This window comes from Cynocephalus volans, chromosome 15, assembly GCF_027409185.1.
Source record: "Cynocephalus volans isolate mCynVol1 chromosome 15, mCynVol1.pri, whole genome shotgun sequence".
NCBI classification, from domain to species: Eukaryota; Metazoa; Chordata; class Mammalia; order Dermoptera; family Cynocephalidae; genus Cynocephalus; species Cynocephalus volans.
The window spans coordinates 12,357,340-12,378,076 of NC_084474.1; the positions used below are offsets into that span (position 1 = coordinate 12,357,340).

At 40.3% G+C, this 20,737-nt stretch overlaps 1 protein-coding gene across 3 annotated transcripts in view; it reads right to left on the reverse strand.

Annotated features, from left to right (window-relative positions):
* Nucleotides 1–348: 348 nt before the first annotated feature.
* The window catches only part of ATP6V1H (ATPase H+ transporting V1 subunit H), a 121,075-nt gene continuing 100,686 nt past the window's right edge, over nt 349–20,737 (reverse strand). For all 3 annotated transcript variants that reach the window (XM_063079560.1, XM_063079559.1, XM_063079557.1), the window contains one exon: nt 349–655. In XM_063079560.1, coding sequence (XP_062935630.1) covers nt 595–655 — 61 coding nt within the window. In that variant the 3' untranslated portion in view covers nt 349–594. The remainder of the gene's footprint in view (nt 656–20,737) is intronic.

Genomic DNA, 20,737 nt, shown 5'->3' on the forward strand with positions numbered 1-20,737 from the left:
TGAAATAAACTAGCCTAAAATTAAAATTTTTCATTGCATTCTATAAACAAATCTTTTAAACTGTAACATTATGTTAAAAAGTAATTTAAGATTTTAAAGCTCTTCTCTGAGTAACGCTGTGTGTGTCTATAGATAGATGATAGAGACAATAGATAGAAAACAGAGAGATCATAGATGGACAGATAGATGATAATTTGAAAAACATTTGCCATTCACTACTTCACAACAATTCGGGAGAAAACCAATTTGGTTTGAAAAGGGACAAAAGGTGTCTTTTGTTCAAAGTCTAAGTAAGGAGCAAGTAAAGAGAAATGAGATGTTTGGAGTGAGAATTCTTTAATAACTATATTCATTTCCAGAGAACAATAAATACAGAAACTGCAAGCAGTAAATGTAACAGTAATATTTTCCTTAGATACAGAAAGCATCTACTTTTATACAATTTAACAGGCAAACACTTTTTTCAAAAATTAACAATGGAAAGCTACACAACAGAAGAAAATTACAAGTAAAATAAAAAATTATTGACTCGACCTAAATACTGAAGTTCCCACTCCCAGTGCCCCATCCCAGGTAAAGGGCGGTGAGCACAGTTCAGCTGCGGGCAGCAGCAGTCTGGGGCTGCTCGGACTGGAGCTGTTTACCAAGGTATTCCCTAAAAAGTAAGAATAAAATAACAAGGCCAATTAGTTTAAATAAGAAAGACTCACTTTCAAAATCAAAATACAATATATGCTGTCATATATACTTACTTTAACATCTAAAAATAAAACAGCACTAGAAAATGAAACTTTTCCAAATTTCAAAAGTACCTGTACTGTATGAATTCCACTCTATTAACTATACACAAACAAGCCATGACACACATAGTAACTGCACACACAAACAAGTGATTGCAAGATAATGTAATTACTTCTTGGGGAAAATCTACTCTCCTGTTCAGATAAAGGTCGTGTTTGTTGCTGCTGCCACTTCTGCAATCTAATAGGTTCAAAAATCAACTCAATTATGATTCCAAGTAGTTTCATACGTGAAAAACAAATTTCTTGATATTAGAGAATATGTGTGTCTATGTCCTGGGATGAACACAAGAGCACATGAAAATAAATCACTGAAAATAACACCAAGAATCACAACACTACCAGGAGCTACTTGTTGTAGGATGCTCCCTCTGCACTGGCATAGCCTGAAGCCTTCACAAAGATGACCATACCAAGTCCACAGAACAGTGCCAAGAGCTGAGTAGGACCACTCTCATTCTACAGATGGGCAACTAGCTCCAAACTTTTTAGATCATGTTTTCCTTCAGAAAATAAATTGAACACGTGCCCACAACAGGTGTATAATTAGCTCTAAATTACAAGGGCTAGCCCATTAGTTCAGTTGGTTAGAACATGGTGTTATAACACCAAGGTCAAGGGTTTGAATCCCTGTAGCGACCAGTTGCCAAAGAAAAGGTAAATTACATGCAGGCATGCCGTTAATTCCAGGACAGAAAACAATGTTTTCCCTATTTTCCTGTGAAGGAGTTGTCTCAACTTTTGTTTTAGAACTAACTAATAAGAACAAGAAAAAGAGATATTTTAAAAAGAGTATTTAAAAGGTTCCCTCCTGTTTTAAAAAGGTATGAGTTCTATACTAGAGAACCTGGGTTTACATTCCAGCTCCATCATTCCATGGATGTGTGGGCCCCAGAGGTTCATGACGCTCCTGCAAGGGCTAGAGGAGGTGCCCCGTGTGATAGCGCCTGGCAGGGTGGACAAGCAGCAGGCCAAGGTCACACCCGCCTCACCCACTGACTGGCCATTCCACCCCTCCTTGTTTGAGCACCACCAGGAAACCAACTGTGGGTGCTGCCAGCATCTACTGGTGACTCTGCCTTTCTCCACAGAGGTACAGAACAAGGGCAGAGGGATGGCCTACGTTTTTCACCTGCCCTGTTCTCCTCTGCTATCACAGCCTAGTCCAAAGTAGGAAAGACGTGAAGCAAGACTGAGAGAAGAAAGCAGCAATGGGAATAAGACCAGGAGTGGGGGGATGTCAGGCAGTGGTAGGAGAGCAGGACAGAGGGAGTCTGCGACCCAGCTGCACGTGAGGGGATAACCAGCTCCTTAACCCCCTGCCCTCCCCACAAGGCTTAGGAAAGTGAACTATGATTTCAAATCCTGTGAGACAACTGAAACCTCCTATGACATGCAAATGGCTTACGGTCTTTTTTTTATCCTTATAGGAAAGTTCTTATGCCTAACTCATTAACTTTGGGTGTCACATTAAAGTGCATAATATTCTTGTGTCACTAGGAACTACCCTGACGTAATTTAGAAAGTGGGAATCTTATATCCAACCAAAAATAAGTAAATAGTTATGTCTAATTTATGCACAGGTCAAAAGGGAAGCCATCCTATAAATTTTATTAGACTGGAAACAAGTAAGAGTTTATAGTCACCATTAATGCTGCTACTCTGGGAAGACCTGCAACTAGGGAGTATTTGTAGCTGCCTATGTTTGTTTTGTTTTGTTGGGGGAAAGGGGCGAAGTAATATTTATTACAAAATTTCCAGATCTTATAGATATATTTTTCCTACACATACCTAAGGAATTAAGCCTGAAATTAGATATGCTTCATTTCAAGAGGGTCTTCAAATATTCCAGTTTTGAATGTTAGACTGTTTTGTGTGTTTCCTTAGAAAACATTTTAAAGGTGTATTCAAAGACACTGTGCCACCTTTCAATTACAGTAAGCCATGGTTCTTTCAGTAAAGGACCACTGTCAAGGATCATGTTTTAAATGTAAGTTTCCAAGAGCTCAGGCAGTGAACAGGACTTGGTCACACACAGAGGCTCCATCTGCTCCATCCCTTCCAGAGACTTGAAGTGGGTTCATTCCCCACACCAGACTTAATATTTAGGGGACAACAGTGAATTGTTGGTGGTGGGGAGAGAACTGATTTCTTCACAAAAGAAACACTGTTGAAGTAGGGTCAAAGTAGGAGAGTATTAAAACAGAGCAAAGGTGAGTTGTTCCAGCAGAGAATTTAAAGACATGCCCCATCATGGCCTTCTCCCCACCTACCTTCTGCTCCTGTTTGTTTTCCCGGCCAAAGGTTATATTATGACTAACTTCCTCTTCTACACTCCGATGTGTTCATACATACAAGGTAGCCCAGAGGCATCCACTTCTTCTTCATGACCTGAGTGCCTGACACATAAAAAACCAGCACTTCCTTTCCTCTGTCTGCTAACAAGGATTTATGTAATTTAGGATATGGGGGAAGAACAAGGACTCACATAGACGTGAAGGGTCCAACTAAGAACTGGCACATGAAGGGCCCCAGATGGAACTTTGTGAGCCTAACTTGAGGAACTGTAGGTCACAAAATGCCAAAAGCCCATCAAGAGAAGAGCCCAGACAGGACCCATGGAAAGAAGAATTAAATCTTCTCCCCAGGCTTTCTTGAAATTGCTGTTTGTTATATAGCATGCAGGTTACTAAAATATCGGAGCAAGCTGAACTGTGGCTTAACTGAAAAAGGTATCAGACTATAGCAAAAGACCTAACCTTCACAAAACATTGAGAAAATCTCCTCCTTTGAACTTGGCTCATAAAATTTTACAGTCTACTCCCCTGATGCCAAATGGCAACCGATAGTCAATGAAAACATTCCCAAGACTGGGGGACCCAAGCCTGTCTCTGAATCTTCTGTGATCCCAGGCACAGGGAAATCTGGACACCAATTGCCTGAGGCTGGGGAACACAGAATGGCTACTTCCATTGTACACTTCATTACAAGCCATCATGGAAACCTTATTACAGGTGTGCCCATACATTATTCCCTTTCATCTTTACAGAGCCCCTGTAAGGTGGGTGTTGTCTTTTCCATTTTATACGGGAGACAAGAGCCTCAGAACACTTCAGTAACTTGCACACGGCCTGGCCAGGGCTCTGATCCTATTCTCCCATTATTGAGGGGCTACTCGGTCTTCGAACAAGCCTGGAAAGGTGCATAAAGCACACACTATATTTTTATAGATGAAAAAACAATAAGAGATAGTGACTAATTTGTTTAGGTTAAAGTTATATTACTGTCAGGCAAAAGGAAAAATTAGTATGGATTTTACCTTAGGGGAGTATAATATATCTACAACAAAGGACTCAAGGAGAAGTATTTTTCTTTTTGTGTGTGTGTGACCAGTAAGGGGATCGGAACCCTTGGCTTGGTGTTGCCCGCACCGCTCTCAGCCAGTGAGTGCACCGGCCATCCCTGTATAGGATCCGAACCTGCGGCCTCGGCGCGCCCAGTGCCACTGCACTCCCAGCGCCACACTCTCCCGAGTGAGCCACGGGTTTGGCCCAAGGAGAAGTATTTTAAATAAATAATTTGAGTCAGTTCTTTCTCTGTATACATGAAGACTGATACAGCAATAAAAATTGAACTTATAATTCATTCAAAAGGTGTCTGATTTGTATCAGCAATCTCCAGGAGTTTGGCATTAAATCTTTGCTTCTACTACCCAAGAAGCAAAATTTGAGAAGTGTAATAGTTTTCTTTTTAACTTCATCCATAACTGATATCTCTTAGGATCCCAACTCTGAAACTGAAAAAAGAGGCAGTCTGAAGACCTATTCCTCTTTTAAAAAACCCAAGTACAAAACAGCTCACAAAAGCGATCACTCTGTATGCTGCAAGAGTTTGCATCTGACTAACAAGTACTGAAAAACTGATTTCTCGTTGCTACAAGGTGCCACTGAGGCAGCTGAGACTTGACAGAGGTGGTCTGAAGGTGACTTTAGCTATCTAGGTTCTATTCTGCTAAAAGCTAGGGCACCAGGAAGCATTTACCTGGGCTACTCTAACTCTTAGAAAAACAGAAAGGCCTTCATCCTGTGATAATTAAGTGCCATACCTTCACAGAATATTTACTTGTTTAAAGAGTCAAACATTTTTCCGTCTTTAAAACTGTAAAGACACTCACAAGATGGTATTCAACATGCTAACTTCACCTATATAATTTGAAACACATGGTACCTTCAACTATACAAATATAATATACTGCCAGAAATCACATGGTAACTTCATCTATACAATTTAGTGCCAGGAAAAAGTTAATATTCTACTGAGAGACACATTAATCAATGAAAACTGCGAAGTCTCTCATTTTATTTGCCTTGCCTGCCATGAAGCTCAGCAGATAAACCATTGTTACTAATATTTTTGTATTGTTTTCTCTAGTCTTCTTGCAGTGTGTATATTTTTCATAATTGAAATCATAATGAACCTGGAATTCTATATCCTAATTCTTTGGTGAGTTTATCATAAAATTATTAAAACTACAACTGTATCATAATTATATAATTTTTATCTTAACCTTCATCTATGCTGTTTTGGAAAACAAGTTGGTATGATATAGATCATCAACAAGTGACTCTTCTATGAATGTATAAAAACAACTTACCTTTAAAAATATGAACTTTATAGTTGTTTATAATACAGATTTGTATTTGGTAAAGAGAAAAAGTACCTTGTAAATAATTTTATATGGTACTTTTGTTTGTTTTTCCCATTGGAGCATCAGTATATGGCTTTATTATTTATCAAATTAATTGTAAAAATCAAACTTTCACTAAAAAAAACCTTTGGTTTTTTTAAACACGTGAAGTGGAACATTTTAACATAATGACTGATAGTAACTTTTTCTGTGACTTGCTCACAGTCGCCCTTTGCCCATTTTTGTTGGTGAGTTGTTTATTTTCTCACTATTGACTACTGAGTATTTTCTATATTAGAAATATTATTCACTCTTGTCTGATATATGTCAGAAATACTCCCCCCCTCACCCGATTTTGTGATTTGTCTTTTGATTTTTTTTTTTTTTTTTTTTACTGAATCATAATTAATTATATATTTGGGGGGTTCAACATTAATGTATGTTGATCAAATCAATATTATTAGCATATATATTATTACAAATCGTACTTATTCTTTATGCCCCTTAACCAATCTCTCCCCATCCCCCTGTCCTTTCCCCCTGCCACTTCTGATAACCTTAGATTTCTTCTCTCCTTCTGAAGTGTAATGGGCCCAGGGGCAGTGGCGTCCTGCCTGTTTGGGGGAGGAGGGGTCAGTCCCCAGCTCCACACCTCAGGACTCCAGGTGGGCCCCGTGGCAGTGGTGGCATGCCTACCTGCAGGAGGAGGGATCGGTCACTAGCTCCATCTATTTTTACATTCTGAGCTGTTGTTGTGGAGCAACTGGGTGGGAGGAGGAAAGGAGAAAAGGGAAGTAAATAGGGTAGGAGAAGGAGGAAGGGGGGTGTGTGGTTGAGGCACATGGCACCCCTCTCATTCCTGCAGGGGAGACCAGGGGTATTCCAGTGGTGGCTTGGTTGTTGCTAGGCTGAATGCAGATGTCGGGGGTGGTGGTGGCTGAAAACCTTGGCCCCCCACTGCCACTGCTCAGCTAGGGAGCATGGGGTGCTTCCTGCAGTGGCTTGGTGGTCATCACTAGGCAGGTTGTGGGTGTCATGGGGGTGTGGCCAAGGCCCTCAGCCCCCCCCCCCCCCAGCTCAGGAGCCTGGGGTGCTTCCTGAGGCAGCTTGATGGCTATCACTGGGCTGGGTGCATATGTCAAGGGGGCGTGACTGAGGCCAAGGGCCCCTACCATCCCAGCTTGGGAGGCCAGGGTGCTTCTTGCTGTAGTTCAGTGGTCGTCATTGGGTTAGTTGTGGGTATCAGGGGGCACAGCCGAGGCCCCCAGCCCTCCCCTCACCCTGGCTTGAGGGCCCAGGGAGCTTCCAGTCCTTCTAGGTTTTATAGGTATTCTTTGGTAAAGTGAGACCTTTACTAGTTAATATCAAACTTTGTCTCTGGTCTGTGGGTATTCTGTTTTATCTTTCAGTTCTGTGTTGGATTATTCACTGTTCCCACTACTTAAACTCTGCTGTAGAACTAACTTGTTGTCCTTTGCTTATTTCTAAAATGGAGGAACTTCCTGTGGTGACCAGCACTTGAGCTCTGTGGTTGAGCTAAACGTTGCTTTGTGGCTGATTTCCTGGGGAAGGGTTTTTGTGCAGCTCAGGTTGTAATTGCTGACCTTGTAAGCACTTCTGAGTCTTGTGAGATCCAGTACGCCTGGGTTGTGTGGAATCTCTGGTCTGGGCCTGAGTCTTTTCAGCAAACTGCTCCCCTTGCAGTTCTATATTCCTGGCCAATCTCCACTGAGTGGTCTTATGCTGATTGGGGGGCAGATCGGCTATCCATGCCATGCCCTGATGTTCCCCTGGTGGGCCCATCTCCTCCATCACCTATACTCCAAATACTTCCCATAGGATGGGTCATGTGCCGGTCCCTTGCGATGACTCACCGGCCTCTGAGTGGCTCGTTTTTTCTGTTGCTGTGGCTCTTCATTCCTATGTGGGTCTGCGGGAACCCTGTTAGTGGTCTTGCTGGCCTGGGGGCCACCAAGGCCCTCCTCTCCCCTGCCACCTCCAAGCAACTTCATAGGAAGGGCACAGCAGCAGCTTTTTCCAGCCCTTGCTCTGAGCGCTCACCAGCTCCAGCCTTGAAGCCACCAGGGCTCTGAATGGTAGGAGCGATGCTTTCTTTCTCTCATCGTGGCTTCTCCTGCCTTCATGAATTCGGCAAATCTCTCCTCCTCTTCCCCTGAGCTCTAGTGGCCCCAGCTTGGCTGTTGCTGATTTTTAATAGTTGTAAATTGGTTGATTTGTGGGAAAGAGTGATGCTGGGGACCATCTATTCCACCATCTTGACCAGAAGCCTGTCCAGTTCTGTTTTTTTTTAAATACTAACTGACTATAGTTCCATTATAGATTTAGTGATACCTCTAGCTTTTATCATGATTTTGGATATTAAACACAAGCAAAACGAATTTTGTTTTTATGAACTGAAAAAATAAAATTTTGTTTTTCCTATGTAATAAATGAACCATGTAACAAGCACAGTGTTCTCTCTCATCTGTGTCTAATTTACAGAAACATCTAAATTCCAAAAGTAAACATTATATTGTCAAACTGTTTCACAATATTTTTAAATCTTAGCCTAGGAAAAATAGTATTTAATATCACAACACCTACCATTTTTTAGTGCCTGCTATTACTAAGCACTGCACTAATTGCTTGACATATATTTTCTTAATCCTCTTCAAAATAATACCCATAAAAGGTACAGATGAGTCCCATTTTACACATAAGTAACTAGAGTTTAGCAACGGATAAATAACATGTTGTAAGGTTAGGATAATTAGTCAGTGGCAGGGAGCGTATTTGTACACAAGTCCGTCTGATTTTAAACTCACAGTTTTAATCACTACATAGAACTGTCTCATAGTACATTACTCTACCTTCCACTGGCTAGAGACATCCTATCCTACAGATGTGAGAATAAAGAATTTAAGAGCATCACAATGTGAATTCTCAGTTTATTTTCTCAATTATATCTTCATAATCATAAGACTCTTCAATTTCTAAGATCTAAATTAGAAGATTAACAGATCAGCAGTATCCCTAAATGAAATTAAAAACAAAAAGAGGTCAGTGACTCCAAAAGTAGAGTCTATCTATGTGGGTTATAGTCCTAAGACACTAAAATGTACATTTCAAAAGCAATTTCATAAAAAATATATTATAAAAGCAATTTATGCAAAATTCACAATAAGTTATTTTTTCCCACAGGAATTCTAGTAATCAAATTTCTTTTAACTAGTTATAAAATCTAAATTTCACTAGCCAAATCCTGAGATTCTTTATTCAAGGGTAGTCCCTTCTTTACCTGTCACTACCAACTATATCAGGAGATCATCAGTATCTTACATGCTACATCATTTTTCTAATGTATGGTTATGATATGCAATGCGTTCAGCCGCTTCACGCATCACAGTTGGCAGCAAACACTCCTTTTAAATGCTGGTTCCTGATCAGCAAGTAGTTACAACCAAAAGCAATCTGCACAATGCGGGGCATGCCCCTAAACTGATCATCTTTCATACAAATCTAGTTATGCAACGTGCAGTGTGAGATAAATGTCTGTGTTGCTATAAGGACTTCTAACAAGAAAGTTTACTCTGTTAGTTACAGATACAAGTATAGCATGTAAGCAAAATCCACATTTAAGACTTATTATAAACTGCTTTTTCTTGAATAATATTTAGAATGCAAGAGTGCATGAGCAGAGAAGATGTCTGACGTATCTTCTTTCAGTACTTAGATTGGTGCCTGGCATAAATGAAAAGTTCAAAGACTGTCCGATGTAAAGCTGCTGAAGACCATGCAAGGAAATTAGACCCTGAAAAAGGATGCATCCTTCTGCTAAAGGGAAATGTGCTGTGCTGAAACATCAGTAAAGACAAAGACATCAGCAGTTAAAACTACCATCTACTCCATAATCTAAACCAGTCCATTACTGAAAAATTACTCAAAATTTAAAATTATTTTTAAGTAGAGTCAGTATCTATAACACAAGAAAGCTCAACTAAATCCACAGTAAAGAAAATATTTTGGAGGTTAGTTCAATGTTTTAATGATACATAGTGTAAATGAATTAAATCAGCTTTATAATTAAAAGATATCCTAGCCTACAAAATTATTCTTTAGAGAATCATTTTCCCACAAGATATGGAAAAACTAAAATAAATCAAAACATGTGGGCCAGTTATTTCTTCAACATGAATTACAACCACCCAAAATGAGTCTCAGAGCTATTTATAGAATAAGGCAGATTATGCAACTTTGCCACACTACATACATGCTGACAAGAGGTTTTTGGTTTGTCTGATTGTGTTTGGTAGCTAAGAATATCAATGATAAACCTGGGGAATCACTGGCCTCTACCCTCCTTATTTTTCCCCCATATCTGACTGGTCCCCAGGCCTCATAGATTCTGTTTCCTCAATACACCAACTCCCTCTTATCTTCTTCAACCCCCAAGCCTGCCGTACATAATGCACATGCTCATAATCCATGGCTTGAACTCTAGCTGTACCTCCTTACTGGTGTTTTCCCTCCGGTCTTACCCCCTCCAATCCAAGAGCACCTACTGTTTCTAAAATGGTTTTGCTAAAATGACACTATTATTATTTTTACTATCCCTCATAGTTTTCTGCAGCCTTTGAAAAGAATTCAAACTGAAAATTCAAAGATAGTTTGTCATGATCTGGTTACCTCCAACTTGATTTTTAGTTCATAACCAGACTTTAGCTATCTAGAACCACCAGTAATTTCCCAACTGGGTAAGGATCTCTCTACTTATGTGCATATGCCACTCTCTCTCCCTGGAATTCAATATTTTGTTTCTCTCTTTCTTCCTCAATAACAGAACACTTGAATTTGGTAGGCACATGGCCTACCAGAGTAAAGACTTCATTGCTCAGTTCTTTTGCAGCTACAAGCAGCCATACAACTGAGTACTGGCCAATAAGGGATAAGAAGTGTCGGGGACAACTCCTAGGAGCCTTCCCACTGCCTGGAACATCCATCACCACCCAAGCTACAGGGACATGGGCCACACCCTAGGGATAGCAGCATGCTGAGCTGGAAGCAGCCTGGATCCCTGAACACTTCTAGTTCTGGACTGTCCAGCCCCATACTTTGATGTGACATAGACACAAACGTCTATCTTATTTAAGCTATGGTGATTTGGGGTTTCTGCTATAAGGTTAGCTGAACCTATTCAATTATTTCTTCTCTTGAATAAAAGTATTAATATCTATACTAGATACACAATGGCTTTAGTGCAAACGCAGGTGATTAGATCAGTCAACCTGGGATTTAAAAAAACTTAAGTAACCACTTATCTCCAGACTTAAATACAGCAAACCCTTGAACAACATGGGTTTGAACTGTGTGGGTCCACTTAGGCACAGATTTTTTTTCAGTAAATATATTAGAAAATTTTGGTTAGGATGGTTACAGCATACCTAACCAAACAGTTAAGTAGCCTACCATACAGTAGGCTATTAGCAGGCTATTAGTAAAGTTCTACTTAAATAACAACATGGTATACCCACACCCCCACCCTATGGGGCTCTGGGCACACAGTATGGAGTGGGCAAGACCTGACCCGGGGAAAGCTGGGATGTATTTAAGTATTGTTATACATGGGGATTTCTGGCTGCACAGTGGTTGAAACCCCTAACCCCTGCATCGTTCAAGGTCAACTGTGAATCCAGACAGATGGCAATAGAACTCAGATTTCTTTCAAATACTGAAATTCTGAAACTTTCCTCAGTGGCCTATTTCAACATGAGCACACCTGACACAATTTCCACCTAATAGCTCATATATCATTTGTTACTCCTGATTCTCATCCATGCAGATGAGCAAAAAGACTGGTTGTGGTATCAGGCCAGAACTAACAAAGTACAGTTTAACAACAAACAAAATAGAAAATCTTAAGTACCCTGGAAAACAGTCAGTAAGGTTAAAGTAAATTATGACCATATGATAATATCATCTACCCCAATGGGGAGACTAACATATTATTCAAGACTAGTTTAAGCAAAGAGAAAGGAAAGCGGGAAACAAACAAAACAGCCAGAAAAAAATTGCCAGTGTGATAACTTGCTTTTATATCATCCTTTGGAAAGAGTTCTAAATTTCAAATGAAATGTTAATAACGTTTCTTTCTTTCTTTCTTTTTTATTATTTATTTATTTATTTATTTTTAATGTTATTTTGTCGATATACATTGTGGCTGATTATTGCTCCACATCACCAAAACCTCCCTCCCTTCTCCCTCCCCCCCTCCCCCCCAACAATGTCCTTTCTGTTTGCTTGTCGTATCAACTTCAGGTAATTGTGTTTGTTATATCTTCTCCCCCCCCCCCCCGGTTTGTGTGTGTGTGTGTGTGTGTGTGAATTTATAATTTAATTTTTAGCTCCCACCAATAAGTGAGAACATGTGGTATTTCTCTTTCTGTGCCTGACTTGTTTCACTTAATATAATTCTTCTCAAGGTCCATCCATGTTGTTGCAAATGCAGTATTTCATTTGTTTTTATAGCTGAGTAGTATTCCATTGTGTAGATATACCACATTTTCCGTATCCACTCATCTGACGATGGACATAACGTTTCTAAAAGCATAATACTTGAGCAACTTAGTCTGAAGAACAAGAACACTGACCATTGACAAGAAATCATGTGGTGGAGAAAAAACTAGGCAAAATTTTTAATTAACAAAATATAGAGTACATCAAAATTCTCTATGTTAAACATTTTAGACCACAACTTATACTCAAAACTATCCAAAGATCATTTAAGTAAAAAAATTAATATGAGCCACTCTATTAGTTGTCCATTCTTTGAAAAAAACATCAATTTTTCTAGTGTTATGCCACAAATGAGAACACTTTCAACAGTAAATACCCAGTTATGTAGACAAATCTATACATTTTATTTTGCACTTAATGATTAACCTTCATTATATGCCCTTAATTTATCATATGGACTCTCATTTAACATGATATAAAGGCAAAATAATGTCTACTAACAATTTCCTCCAAACTGGGAGTTTTTTCTCTTTTCTTAAAGCTTCAACTTAAAAATTTATTTCAGGAAACTGGTCTCTACTTGTCACAATATAGAAAGTCTATTCTTATACAGTCACAACTTTTAAAAAGTATATATTTAATATTTTAAATCTAAGGCACATAAAAATTTTTATTTCTACAGAGATAAATCAACAGGATTAAAGTAAACCATGGCTACCAATTTTCTGAGTAGATAACTATTCTACCATATGACTAAGAGAAGCTTCAGAATATTATTTAAAGAACAAAGGCCCAAACAACTAAAATATTCTATCACCAGCGAATAACCTTAAGAGAACTATGAAAAACATTACTTCAAAGAGACTACAAATGATTTTTAAATGGTGCTTTTTAAAAATGTATAATGATAAATAATAAAATAAGATAATTCCAAATACAGATACTTTGGGGAAGAAAAATCAGGCCTTGAAATTGCCAGATTATAAATCACTACCTGTAAAAAAAATTCTTAAGTGGATATTTAACATAGGTTTTTTAATATTTTATTTATTTATTTATTTATTTATTTATTTGTCTTTTTGTGACCGGCTGTACCGTGCTCAGCCAGTGAGCGCACCGGCTATCCCTATATAGGATCCAAACCCGTGGCGGGAGCAGTGTTGCGCTCCCAGCGCCGCACTCTCCCGAGTGCGCCATGGGGTCGGCCCGGGTTTTTTAATATTTTAAACTATTATATTTAATATCAGTTACAGAATTCATTTTCTTGACTCTATAGGTAAATGGGCATAACAAGCAAAGTGATTAAATGAGAAAGAAATCACTCTTATGACTTAAAAAGCTAAGATACCAAAAAAAGACACAACCAGTATTAATTTAATCTGTAAAACTTGAAGGCTATGATGCACATAAGCAAAGTCCACCACATTTATGACTTATTATAGACTACTGTTTCTTAAATTACATTTGATTCAAGCTACATTTAATTGTAATTACATTTAATTCAGCTATATTTACTTGATCAAAATATTTCTAACTTACATTGTCTACTCCTAATAAGATTTGGGAAGATGCTTAATTTAGGCCTTAGGCAGAGTTCAGTTTTCCTTAGAAATTGTTTTCTTAGCACCAAGGAGAGGTAAGTCACTTCCCTTTCAGTGGCAACAGAATCATCACCCTAAACCTAAAGTCAAACTGGGAAATGGGTGTAGAAAGGAATCTCCATGAACAAAGATCCATGAGCAACAGGCAATAACTATGACCCAGAAAGAAAGAAAGCCAGGCAATCCACCCGCTGGGGCCGATCCATTAGCTGCGAAGGAGTGTCAGAGTGCTGAGCAGGACCTGCACACAGCCAGCCTCTCTGCACAAGAGCCAATGTGGAAGAGGAACAGAAGGAGCAAAGAGAGCAGAAAAAAATTAAATCATTCAGCAAACTGCAGACAATAGTAGCTGCAATCAGACAGAAATAGCAAGGACTTGGGGTGGGGGTTGGGGAGAGGTAAAAAAGAACAACTGGGACAGTAAGCAGCAGACACTAACAAAGAAAACAGGAGAGAAGAGACCAAAGAGGGACGAGCTCCTCAGCAGTGCCATCTCCTTGGCAAAGCAAAGCCTGAAAAGTATCTTATTAGGAAGGGGTACGAACGATTGTACACCTGTCAGGCCCCCAAGTATGCTTTACTGAAGAGCATTATGGAGTGACACCAAATTTGGAATCTGGGTTTACACAGACCTAGGTTCAAATCTAACTCCCATAAAGGGGTGAATATGGGCAATGAACCACCGTTGCGCCTTGGACTTCAGATCTGTAAACACGAGAACTGTAACATCTACAGTGCAGAGATGAATGAAGATTGAAAAGACAACATGGGTTCCTCTCTACTGTCTCAGTAATGTTAATTCTCTTCCCACCCATGGTCTGGAATAGGACTGTCTCATTCCATTCCCATCTGTCATCTGTAGCACACATGATAATTGATAAAGACTGGGGAATACTCTGAAGATTTATAAAGAATCCTGTAGCTTCCTACCCACTACCTAGCCCCACTTCTGTCCCCAAATTACAAGTTTGGAACACAAAAAGTTAAATCTTTAGCTATGAGGAAAACGTTTATTCAGCATGAATTGGATACCTCACCCCACCGTCCCCCAATTTACCAATTCATTTCAATAAATATTTGCTAAAGTAGTGCAGATAACACATGTTTTGATGTCACCATTAGGAGTACTGGGCAGGGAAGTTTGTCTACTCATTTAATGGTAGACAATCCCCCCCTACATACCTTTCCCGAGGTAACAACCCCATCCTGTCTCCTCAGGACCTTCCCTCCGCCAATGACTCAGCCCTTGTATCTTCCCTTTCTCCCACTCTAACTCCCTCCCAGCAGCATTTAAACATCTCCTGATAACAACAAAAGCCCAATCTCTACCTCAGACCCTCCACACTAAGTACTGACCTCTCTCTTCCCCATTCTAATGAAGCTTCTGTAAAGAGATGCCCACACCGACTTACTTTACTTTGTCACCATCCTCAGCTGCTGCAATCTGCCTTCTGCAGCCACCAAGGGCCCTGGCCCTGTCACCAATGGCCTTCTTGTTGCCACATCCAACGCGTACTTTTCAGTCCTCCCTTTTTTTGTCCTCTTGGCTTACACTGCTCACCACTTATCAATCCTTCTTCAAATACACTCTCTCTCTTTTGCTTCTCTAACAGCACATGTTCCTGATTTTCCCCTAATTTACCCTGTCAGTCTTTTTACCCCACCCGCTTTGTGTAAAATCTACTCTTCTGTAGGCAACTTAAGTGCTTTTATCACAGTCTCTAACAAGGGTTCATAATCTTTTCTGGATCACACACCTCTCTGAGAATCTGATGGAAAGCATGGACCCTTCCCCAACTATATACAGTTTCAGGGAGTAATCTGAAAACTTCCCAGGTGAAGAGTCCCTGCCCTACAAACATCCTTTTCAGGGTAATCTCATCCACACTTCCATAACTTCAATTCTTACTCTACTGATTACTTTAAACCTACTTGTCTAGTTCACATCTTGCTCCTGAACTCCAAACCCATATTTCCATCTTTCAGATTTCTTCTTGGATATAACACAGAGACATCAGATTCAATGTGTCCAAAAAATGAACACCTCACTGCCATTCAAATCGTGTTCCTCCTTCTAAATTCCCTATATATTAGTACATGAAACATATCCAGTTGCAAGTCAGAAGCCTGATTGTCATTTCTGATCCAGCTCATTCACCCCCAGCTCCATTCAATTATCAAGCTCTGTCAATTCTATATGTTTCATATCTCAAAAACTGGTCTTCCTTCCTCTATCCTTGCTGTCACCATTCTGTTTAGGGCACATTTATCTCATCTCTAGATTAATCTAACAGTCCCTTACCTGGTTTCCTTGCTTCTAAATTTGACAGGCAGCAGGAAGGGTGATGTTGTGACGCACAAGTCTTTTCGTGGTACTCTCCTGTTTAAAACCCTCCAATCACTTCCTATCGTTCCTGGGAAAATGTCTGCACCCCTTAAAGTGGCAAGAAAGGCTCCCCTACCTCATCAGCCTCAGCTCTTCACACTCCCCTTCATGATTCCATTCTTAGCCTCACACTGTCCAATAGCCACTCAGCACATGTGTCTACCAAGCACCTGAAAGGGACAAGTCCAGACTGGGATGTGCTAAGTGTAAGATACCTGCCAGATGTTGCAGACTTGGTGTTTTAAAAAAAAAAAAAAAAATCTTGTTAAAAAATTTTACATTAATTAGTTGTTGAAATGATAATGTAGATATATTGGTTAAATAAAATACATTATTAAACTAACTTCACTGTTTCTTTTTACATTTTAAACATGGCTGTTTGAAATTTTAAAATTTCTCATGTGGTAGGCATTTATGGTGGCTTTATATACTGGGCAGTGCTGCTCTAGAAGATGGAATTTCCTGCAGTTCCCCAAGCTTTGTCCCTTCTAGCAACATCATTCATTCAACAACATTTGTTAGGTGCTCTGAGTGGGCACTGAATGTGAGCTCATGGGAGAGCAAGCAAACCACAGAGACCCGCCCTCAGGGAGCCTAGGGATGATTTCTGCGTGCTTCTCTCCTTCCTCTTCACATGGGTTAGCTCCTGCTTAAGGCCTCAGTGTAGGCATCCTTCCTCTGGGACGAAGTTAAAGGCCTCACTCATCTTTCCCTAATGGATGCAGAGCTCGGTGCCATCTTAGCACGTAACATAGTGAACTGCCATTTTCTGTACTTGTCAGTCTCTAAGCACCCTGAGGGAAGAACATACATCACCATAGCCTAGAACAGGACCTGACACAGAACAGCTGCTCAATAAACCTTTGGTGAACAAATTAATAACTAATACAATTAGTATTTGCAGTTCCAGTTCTGCCAATAACTGACAACTGGAGATTTGAGAGCAGGGCTGAAAACCTTTGGCCCAGAGAAGCCACCCTCCTCAAACCCTGCCTCCACCCCAAAGACAAGAGACCAGCACCACATGTTTTGTTTGGCCAGCACAATGTTTTTTTTAAGTTACACTTTGTATCTTTAAAATTATTACAAGAGAAGAATGTAGTTAGTATTTTTGGAAAGAGGAAGAAGAAAGTGTGAAGAAGGTTCACTGTGCACTGATACCATTTTGGCTGAGTCCGGTGAGACACCCACGCACAAGTTATATGAAGCAGGTTAATTACCTACAGATAGGAAACACAGCACAACAGAAGCCTAGGATTCATGCAAGGCACTCGGGATAGATGGAGTCTCACCTGCATGTGCTTCACCTGCACCACAGCTGAGGGACCCCAGAAAGCAGCCACCCTGGGTTTCATACCCCAGAGTTAACATGATATGCTGGGCTACAGTGCTGAAGGACATCCTATTCTTGGGTTGGGGATGGGGGGTACGGGGACAGGGACTGGAACAGAGCCCAGGATATTCTGACCAGTCCCTCCCTATCTCAGGACTTTGCATTCCTAGAATATTCTAGTTAATTCTTGAGAACAAGTGAGAAAGAGGAGAGAACAGGGTCAGTCCAAGGCCACCCAGAGAACTGCATTGCAGAAAGGGTGTCCAGTCCAGATGCAGTTCTTTGGGGGTCCTTCAAAGTCTTTCTGAAGAGTGGGCCTCAGCCTCTGTACTAGTCTAGGTCATTCACCCCACCACTTTGGCTTTGCTCAGCAGGTAAAGGAGAGACAATTGCCCAATGAACAGGCTAGGCAGGAAGCAAGGGAGCTTCCCACACTCAGGAATTTGGAGGGGCATACTCAAACTGAGCCAGATAAATATGGAAAGCTGAATTAGAAAATCATAAAGACACTAAGGTTTAGCCTGCTGCTTTAGAGCAACCATTATGGGGTTTTGGACAGAAAAGCCAGTCAACAGGAGAGAATAAGCAGACCTGCAGTAGATATGAGAAACTATGTGGAGCAGAAGGAAAAGAGCTGGAAAAAGTTGCTGCCTTATTTCCTGACAGCTTTCTGGTCCCCAGTTTTAATGAACTGTGTGACTTTGCCTAACATTAGATTTTGTGAGTTACCTGGTATCCTTATAATGAACCTCTTTGTATATAAATTAACTGAGTAGGTTTTGTTTCTGGCAAACAAACCATTGAAGATAAAGAACAAGGAAAAAAAAGTTTAGATCTTAGGTTACTAAGGTATTATTTCACTAGTAGAATCAATTACGTTCCTGTTTTGTTCTGGTAGAACCTCAAGTGGGTAACCTGTTTCTATGATTTTATCATTTCTATTACTTCTTAACTAAATGTACACCTTCTTGTAATAATCTATTTTTTAAAATTGCAAGTTTTTTTAAGATTAGCATTTAAAAATCAATTTTTACTATCCCTTCAATTTTACCAAACATGTAAATAAATAAATAAGAATACACATTGTTACTTAAAATAACATACTTCTTAGGAAAAAAACAGCAAAATTGTTGAAGGTGGTCAAAAGACAATAAACAATATATTTGATTGTAAACAAAGAATATACAAAAGACTTCTTAGAAAAGAAAATGGGGGTGCATATATGCCTACACATACATACAAACACAATTTTCTTAGTTAGGCAGAAGAAAATTAGGCAAATGAAAGAAAGTAGAGTCTCAAAATTATCTAAATGTTTTACTAACATTACTAACACACTAGCCATGAACATATGACCCTTACCAAATAATAAATTTTATTCATTTATGTCTAATACCTAAAGAAAACAAATGTCTGCAGTAATCTAAATACCTTATGATTAACTTTCATAAAATTGTACTCATGTGGGAGAACATTCATTCTTCATATCCCAAATAAAATCTCTAGTACTAACTTCTGCTGAAAAGCTTGGTTAGAAGAAATTTTTCTAATAGCTTTACTACATCCATCATTAAAACACCCTAGAAGAGATCAAAGATATGTCATTTTCAGAAAATTTCAACTGAGATAGGTGGCTGTTATTAAGTCACATTTTTCTCATGATACCTACCTGAAGTGAAACTTATTAAATGGTATTTAGATGCTAGAAGGATCTTGAATGATGTGGCTCAGCTTTGGAATGTCAAGTGCCTGGACATTCCCATCTCCTCCTCAGTCTTCCAACATAACCCAGACAAGATTCTTTACTGAACTGGTACATTATCTCTACTCTCTGTTTAAGATTCAGTTCCTTGAAAGAGGTTGAGAGGCCCTCAGAAAACAGTAGACTAAAGGTGCCCAGGGCAAGTTCCTCCCACAGAAAAGGACCAGAACAACTAACAGACAGCTAAACAGAGCATCAGTAGGAGAGTGTGGGCATACAACAGGAGACCGGTGTGATTGCTGTGGAGAATGAAAACCCAGGAGGGTAACATAAAGAACGAAAAGAGGCACAAATCTCAGCAACCATTTCTCCAACACAGGGATTGGAACAGGAAGAATTTCCCTGGCAGTGAAAGATCGGCAAAGGACCCATACCAACCTCTATCCTCACCACCCAGGTCCACAGATCCTTTGGCAGGATGAGTCCAGAGACAAGAGTGACCAGCACCCTATAAAACTAGCACCGTAGAACATTAGCACGGACAGTGCACTCCCTACCCCTGACCCTTGGGACCCAAACTGATACAGATTGGCACAATCTTAAAACAAGAGCTGTTATAGGAGCACACCCTGACCTGGGGCCAATAGCCACAGTGCTTTCTCAGCCTTAAGGCTCTACCCTCCAACCAGTGCACTCATGGGAGGGGCTGAAACACTCTGATCCCGGCAGCTGGAACCCTAGGCTTACAGTATTATGACTCTGTTCTGCAGCCTGGAAAGCCAACTGTATTCCTGTTGAACTGATGAGGCCCCACCCAGAGCCCATAGGCACCCAGACAGGGCAACCCACCATGGACCCATCCAGTGGCACCACTCACCACCCACCACCCACAGAGAAATAGGGTACTCCACTGAGGGCTCACCCAGCAGCTGCACCCACTTCCTGAGAAGTAGCTCAGCAGCCCCACCCTTGGCAGTCCAGCACCTGAGCCACAAAGGGAAGGACAAGCTCATGGCTGCTGCCATCATCACCCCCAACCCAAGAGCACTGCTGCTGCAGCACCCTTCTCTCTGCACAGCAGTTGATCCCACTCCCCACTGACTCTCAGTGCAGGCACCCACTACCACTTAACCCAGATCCAGGTGTTCCCACATTTTATCAGGCAGGAAGAAAGAGGAAAAAGGGAGAAGCAAAGATCTAGGAGAAGCCTTGGCCCACAGGAAAGAAGGAAGAGAAGCCTCACCCAGGACCATCCATTCAAGCTGAGTACCTTCACCATGCCCCAGTGCACCTATCAGGGGCACATGACACTAGCCAAGGTGACAGCAAGTATGCTCAGAACCAACAGTCAATATAAAACACATCTACTGGAGAGAGTCTCTCTCCTCAAAAGCCACTCCAGAATAAGAGAAAAAGCAACTACTCCACCAGATGACCAGACATCAATGTAGGGATACTAGAAATACAAAAAACAAGAAAATGAGACACCACCAAAAGAATACAATAACTCTCAAGTACCAGACCCAAACAGTAGGAAACTTTAAAAGACTGAAAAGGAATTCCAAACAACAATCTTAAGGAAACTCAATGAGATAAAGAAGACTCAGGTAAGTAACACAATAAAATGAGAAAAACAGCTTAGAATATAAAGGAGGAACTTTATAAAGAGATAAATACATTAAACAAGAACATAGCAAAACTCATGAAACAGAAGG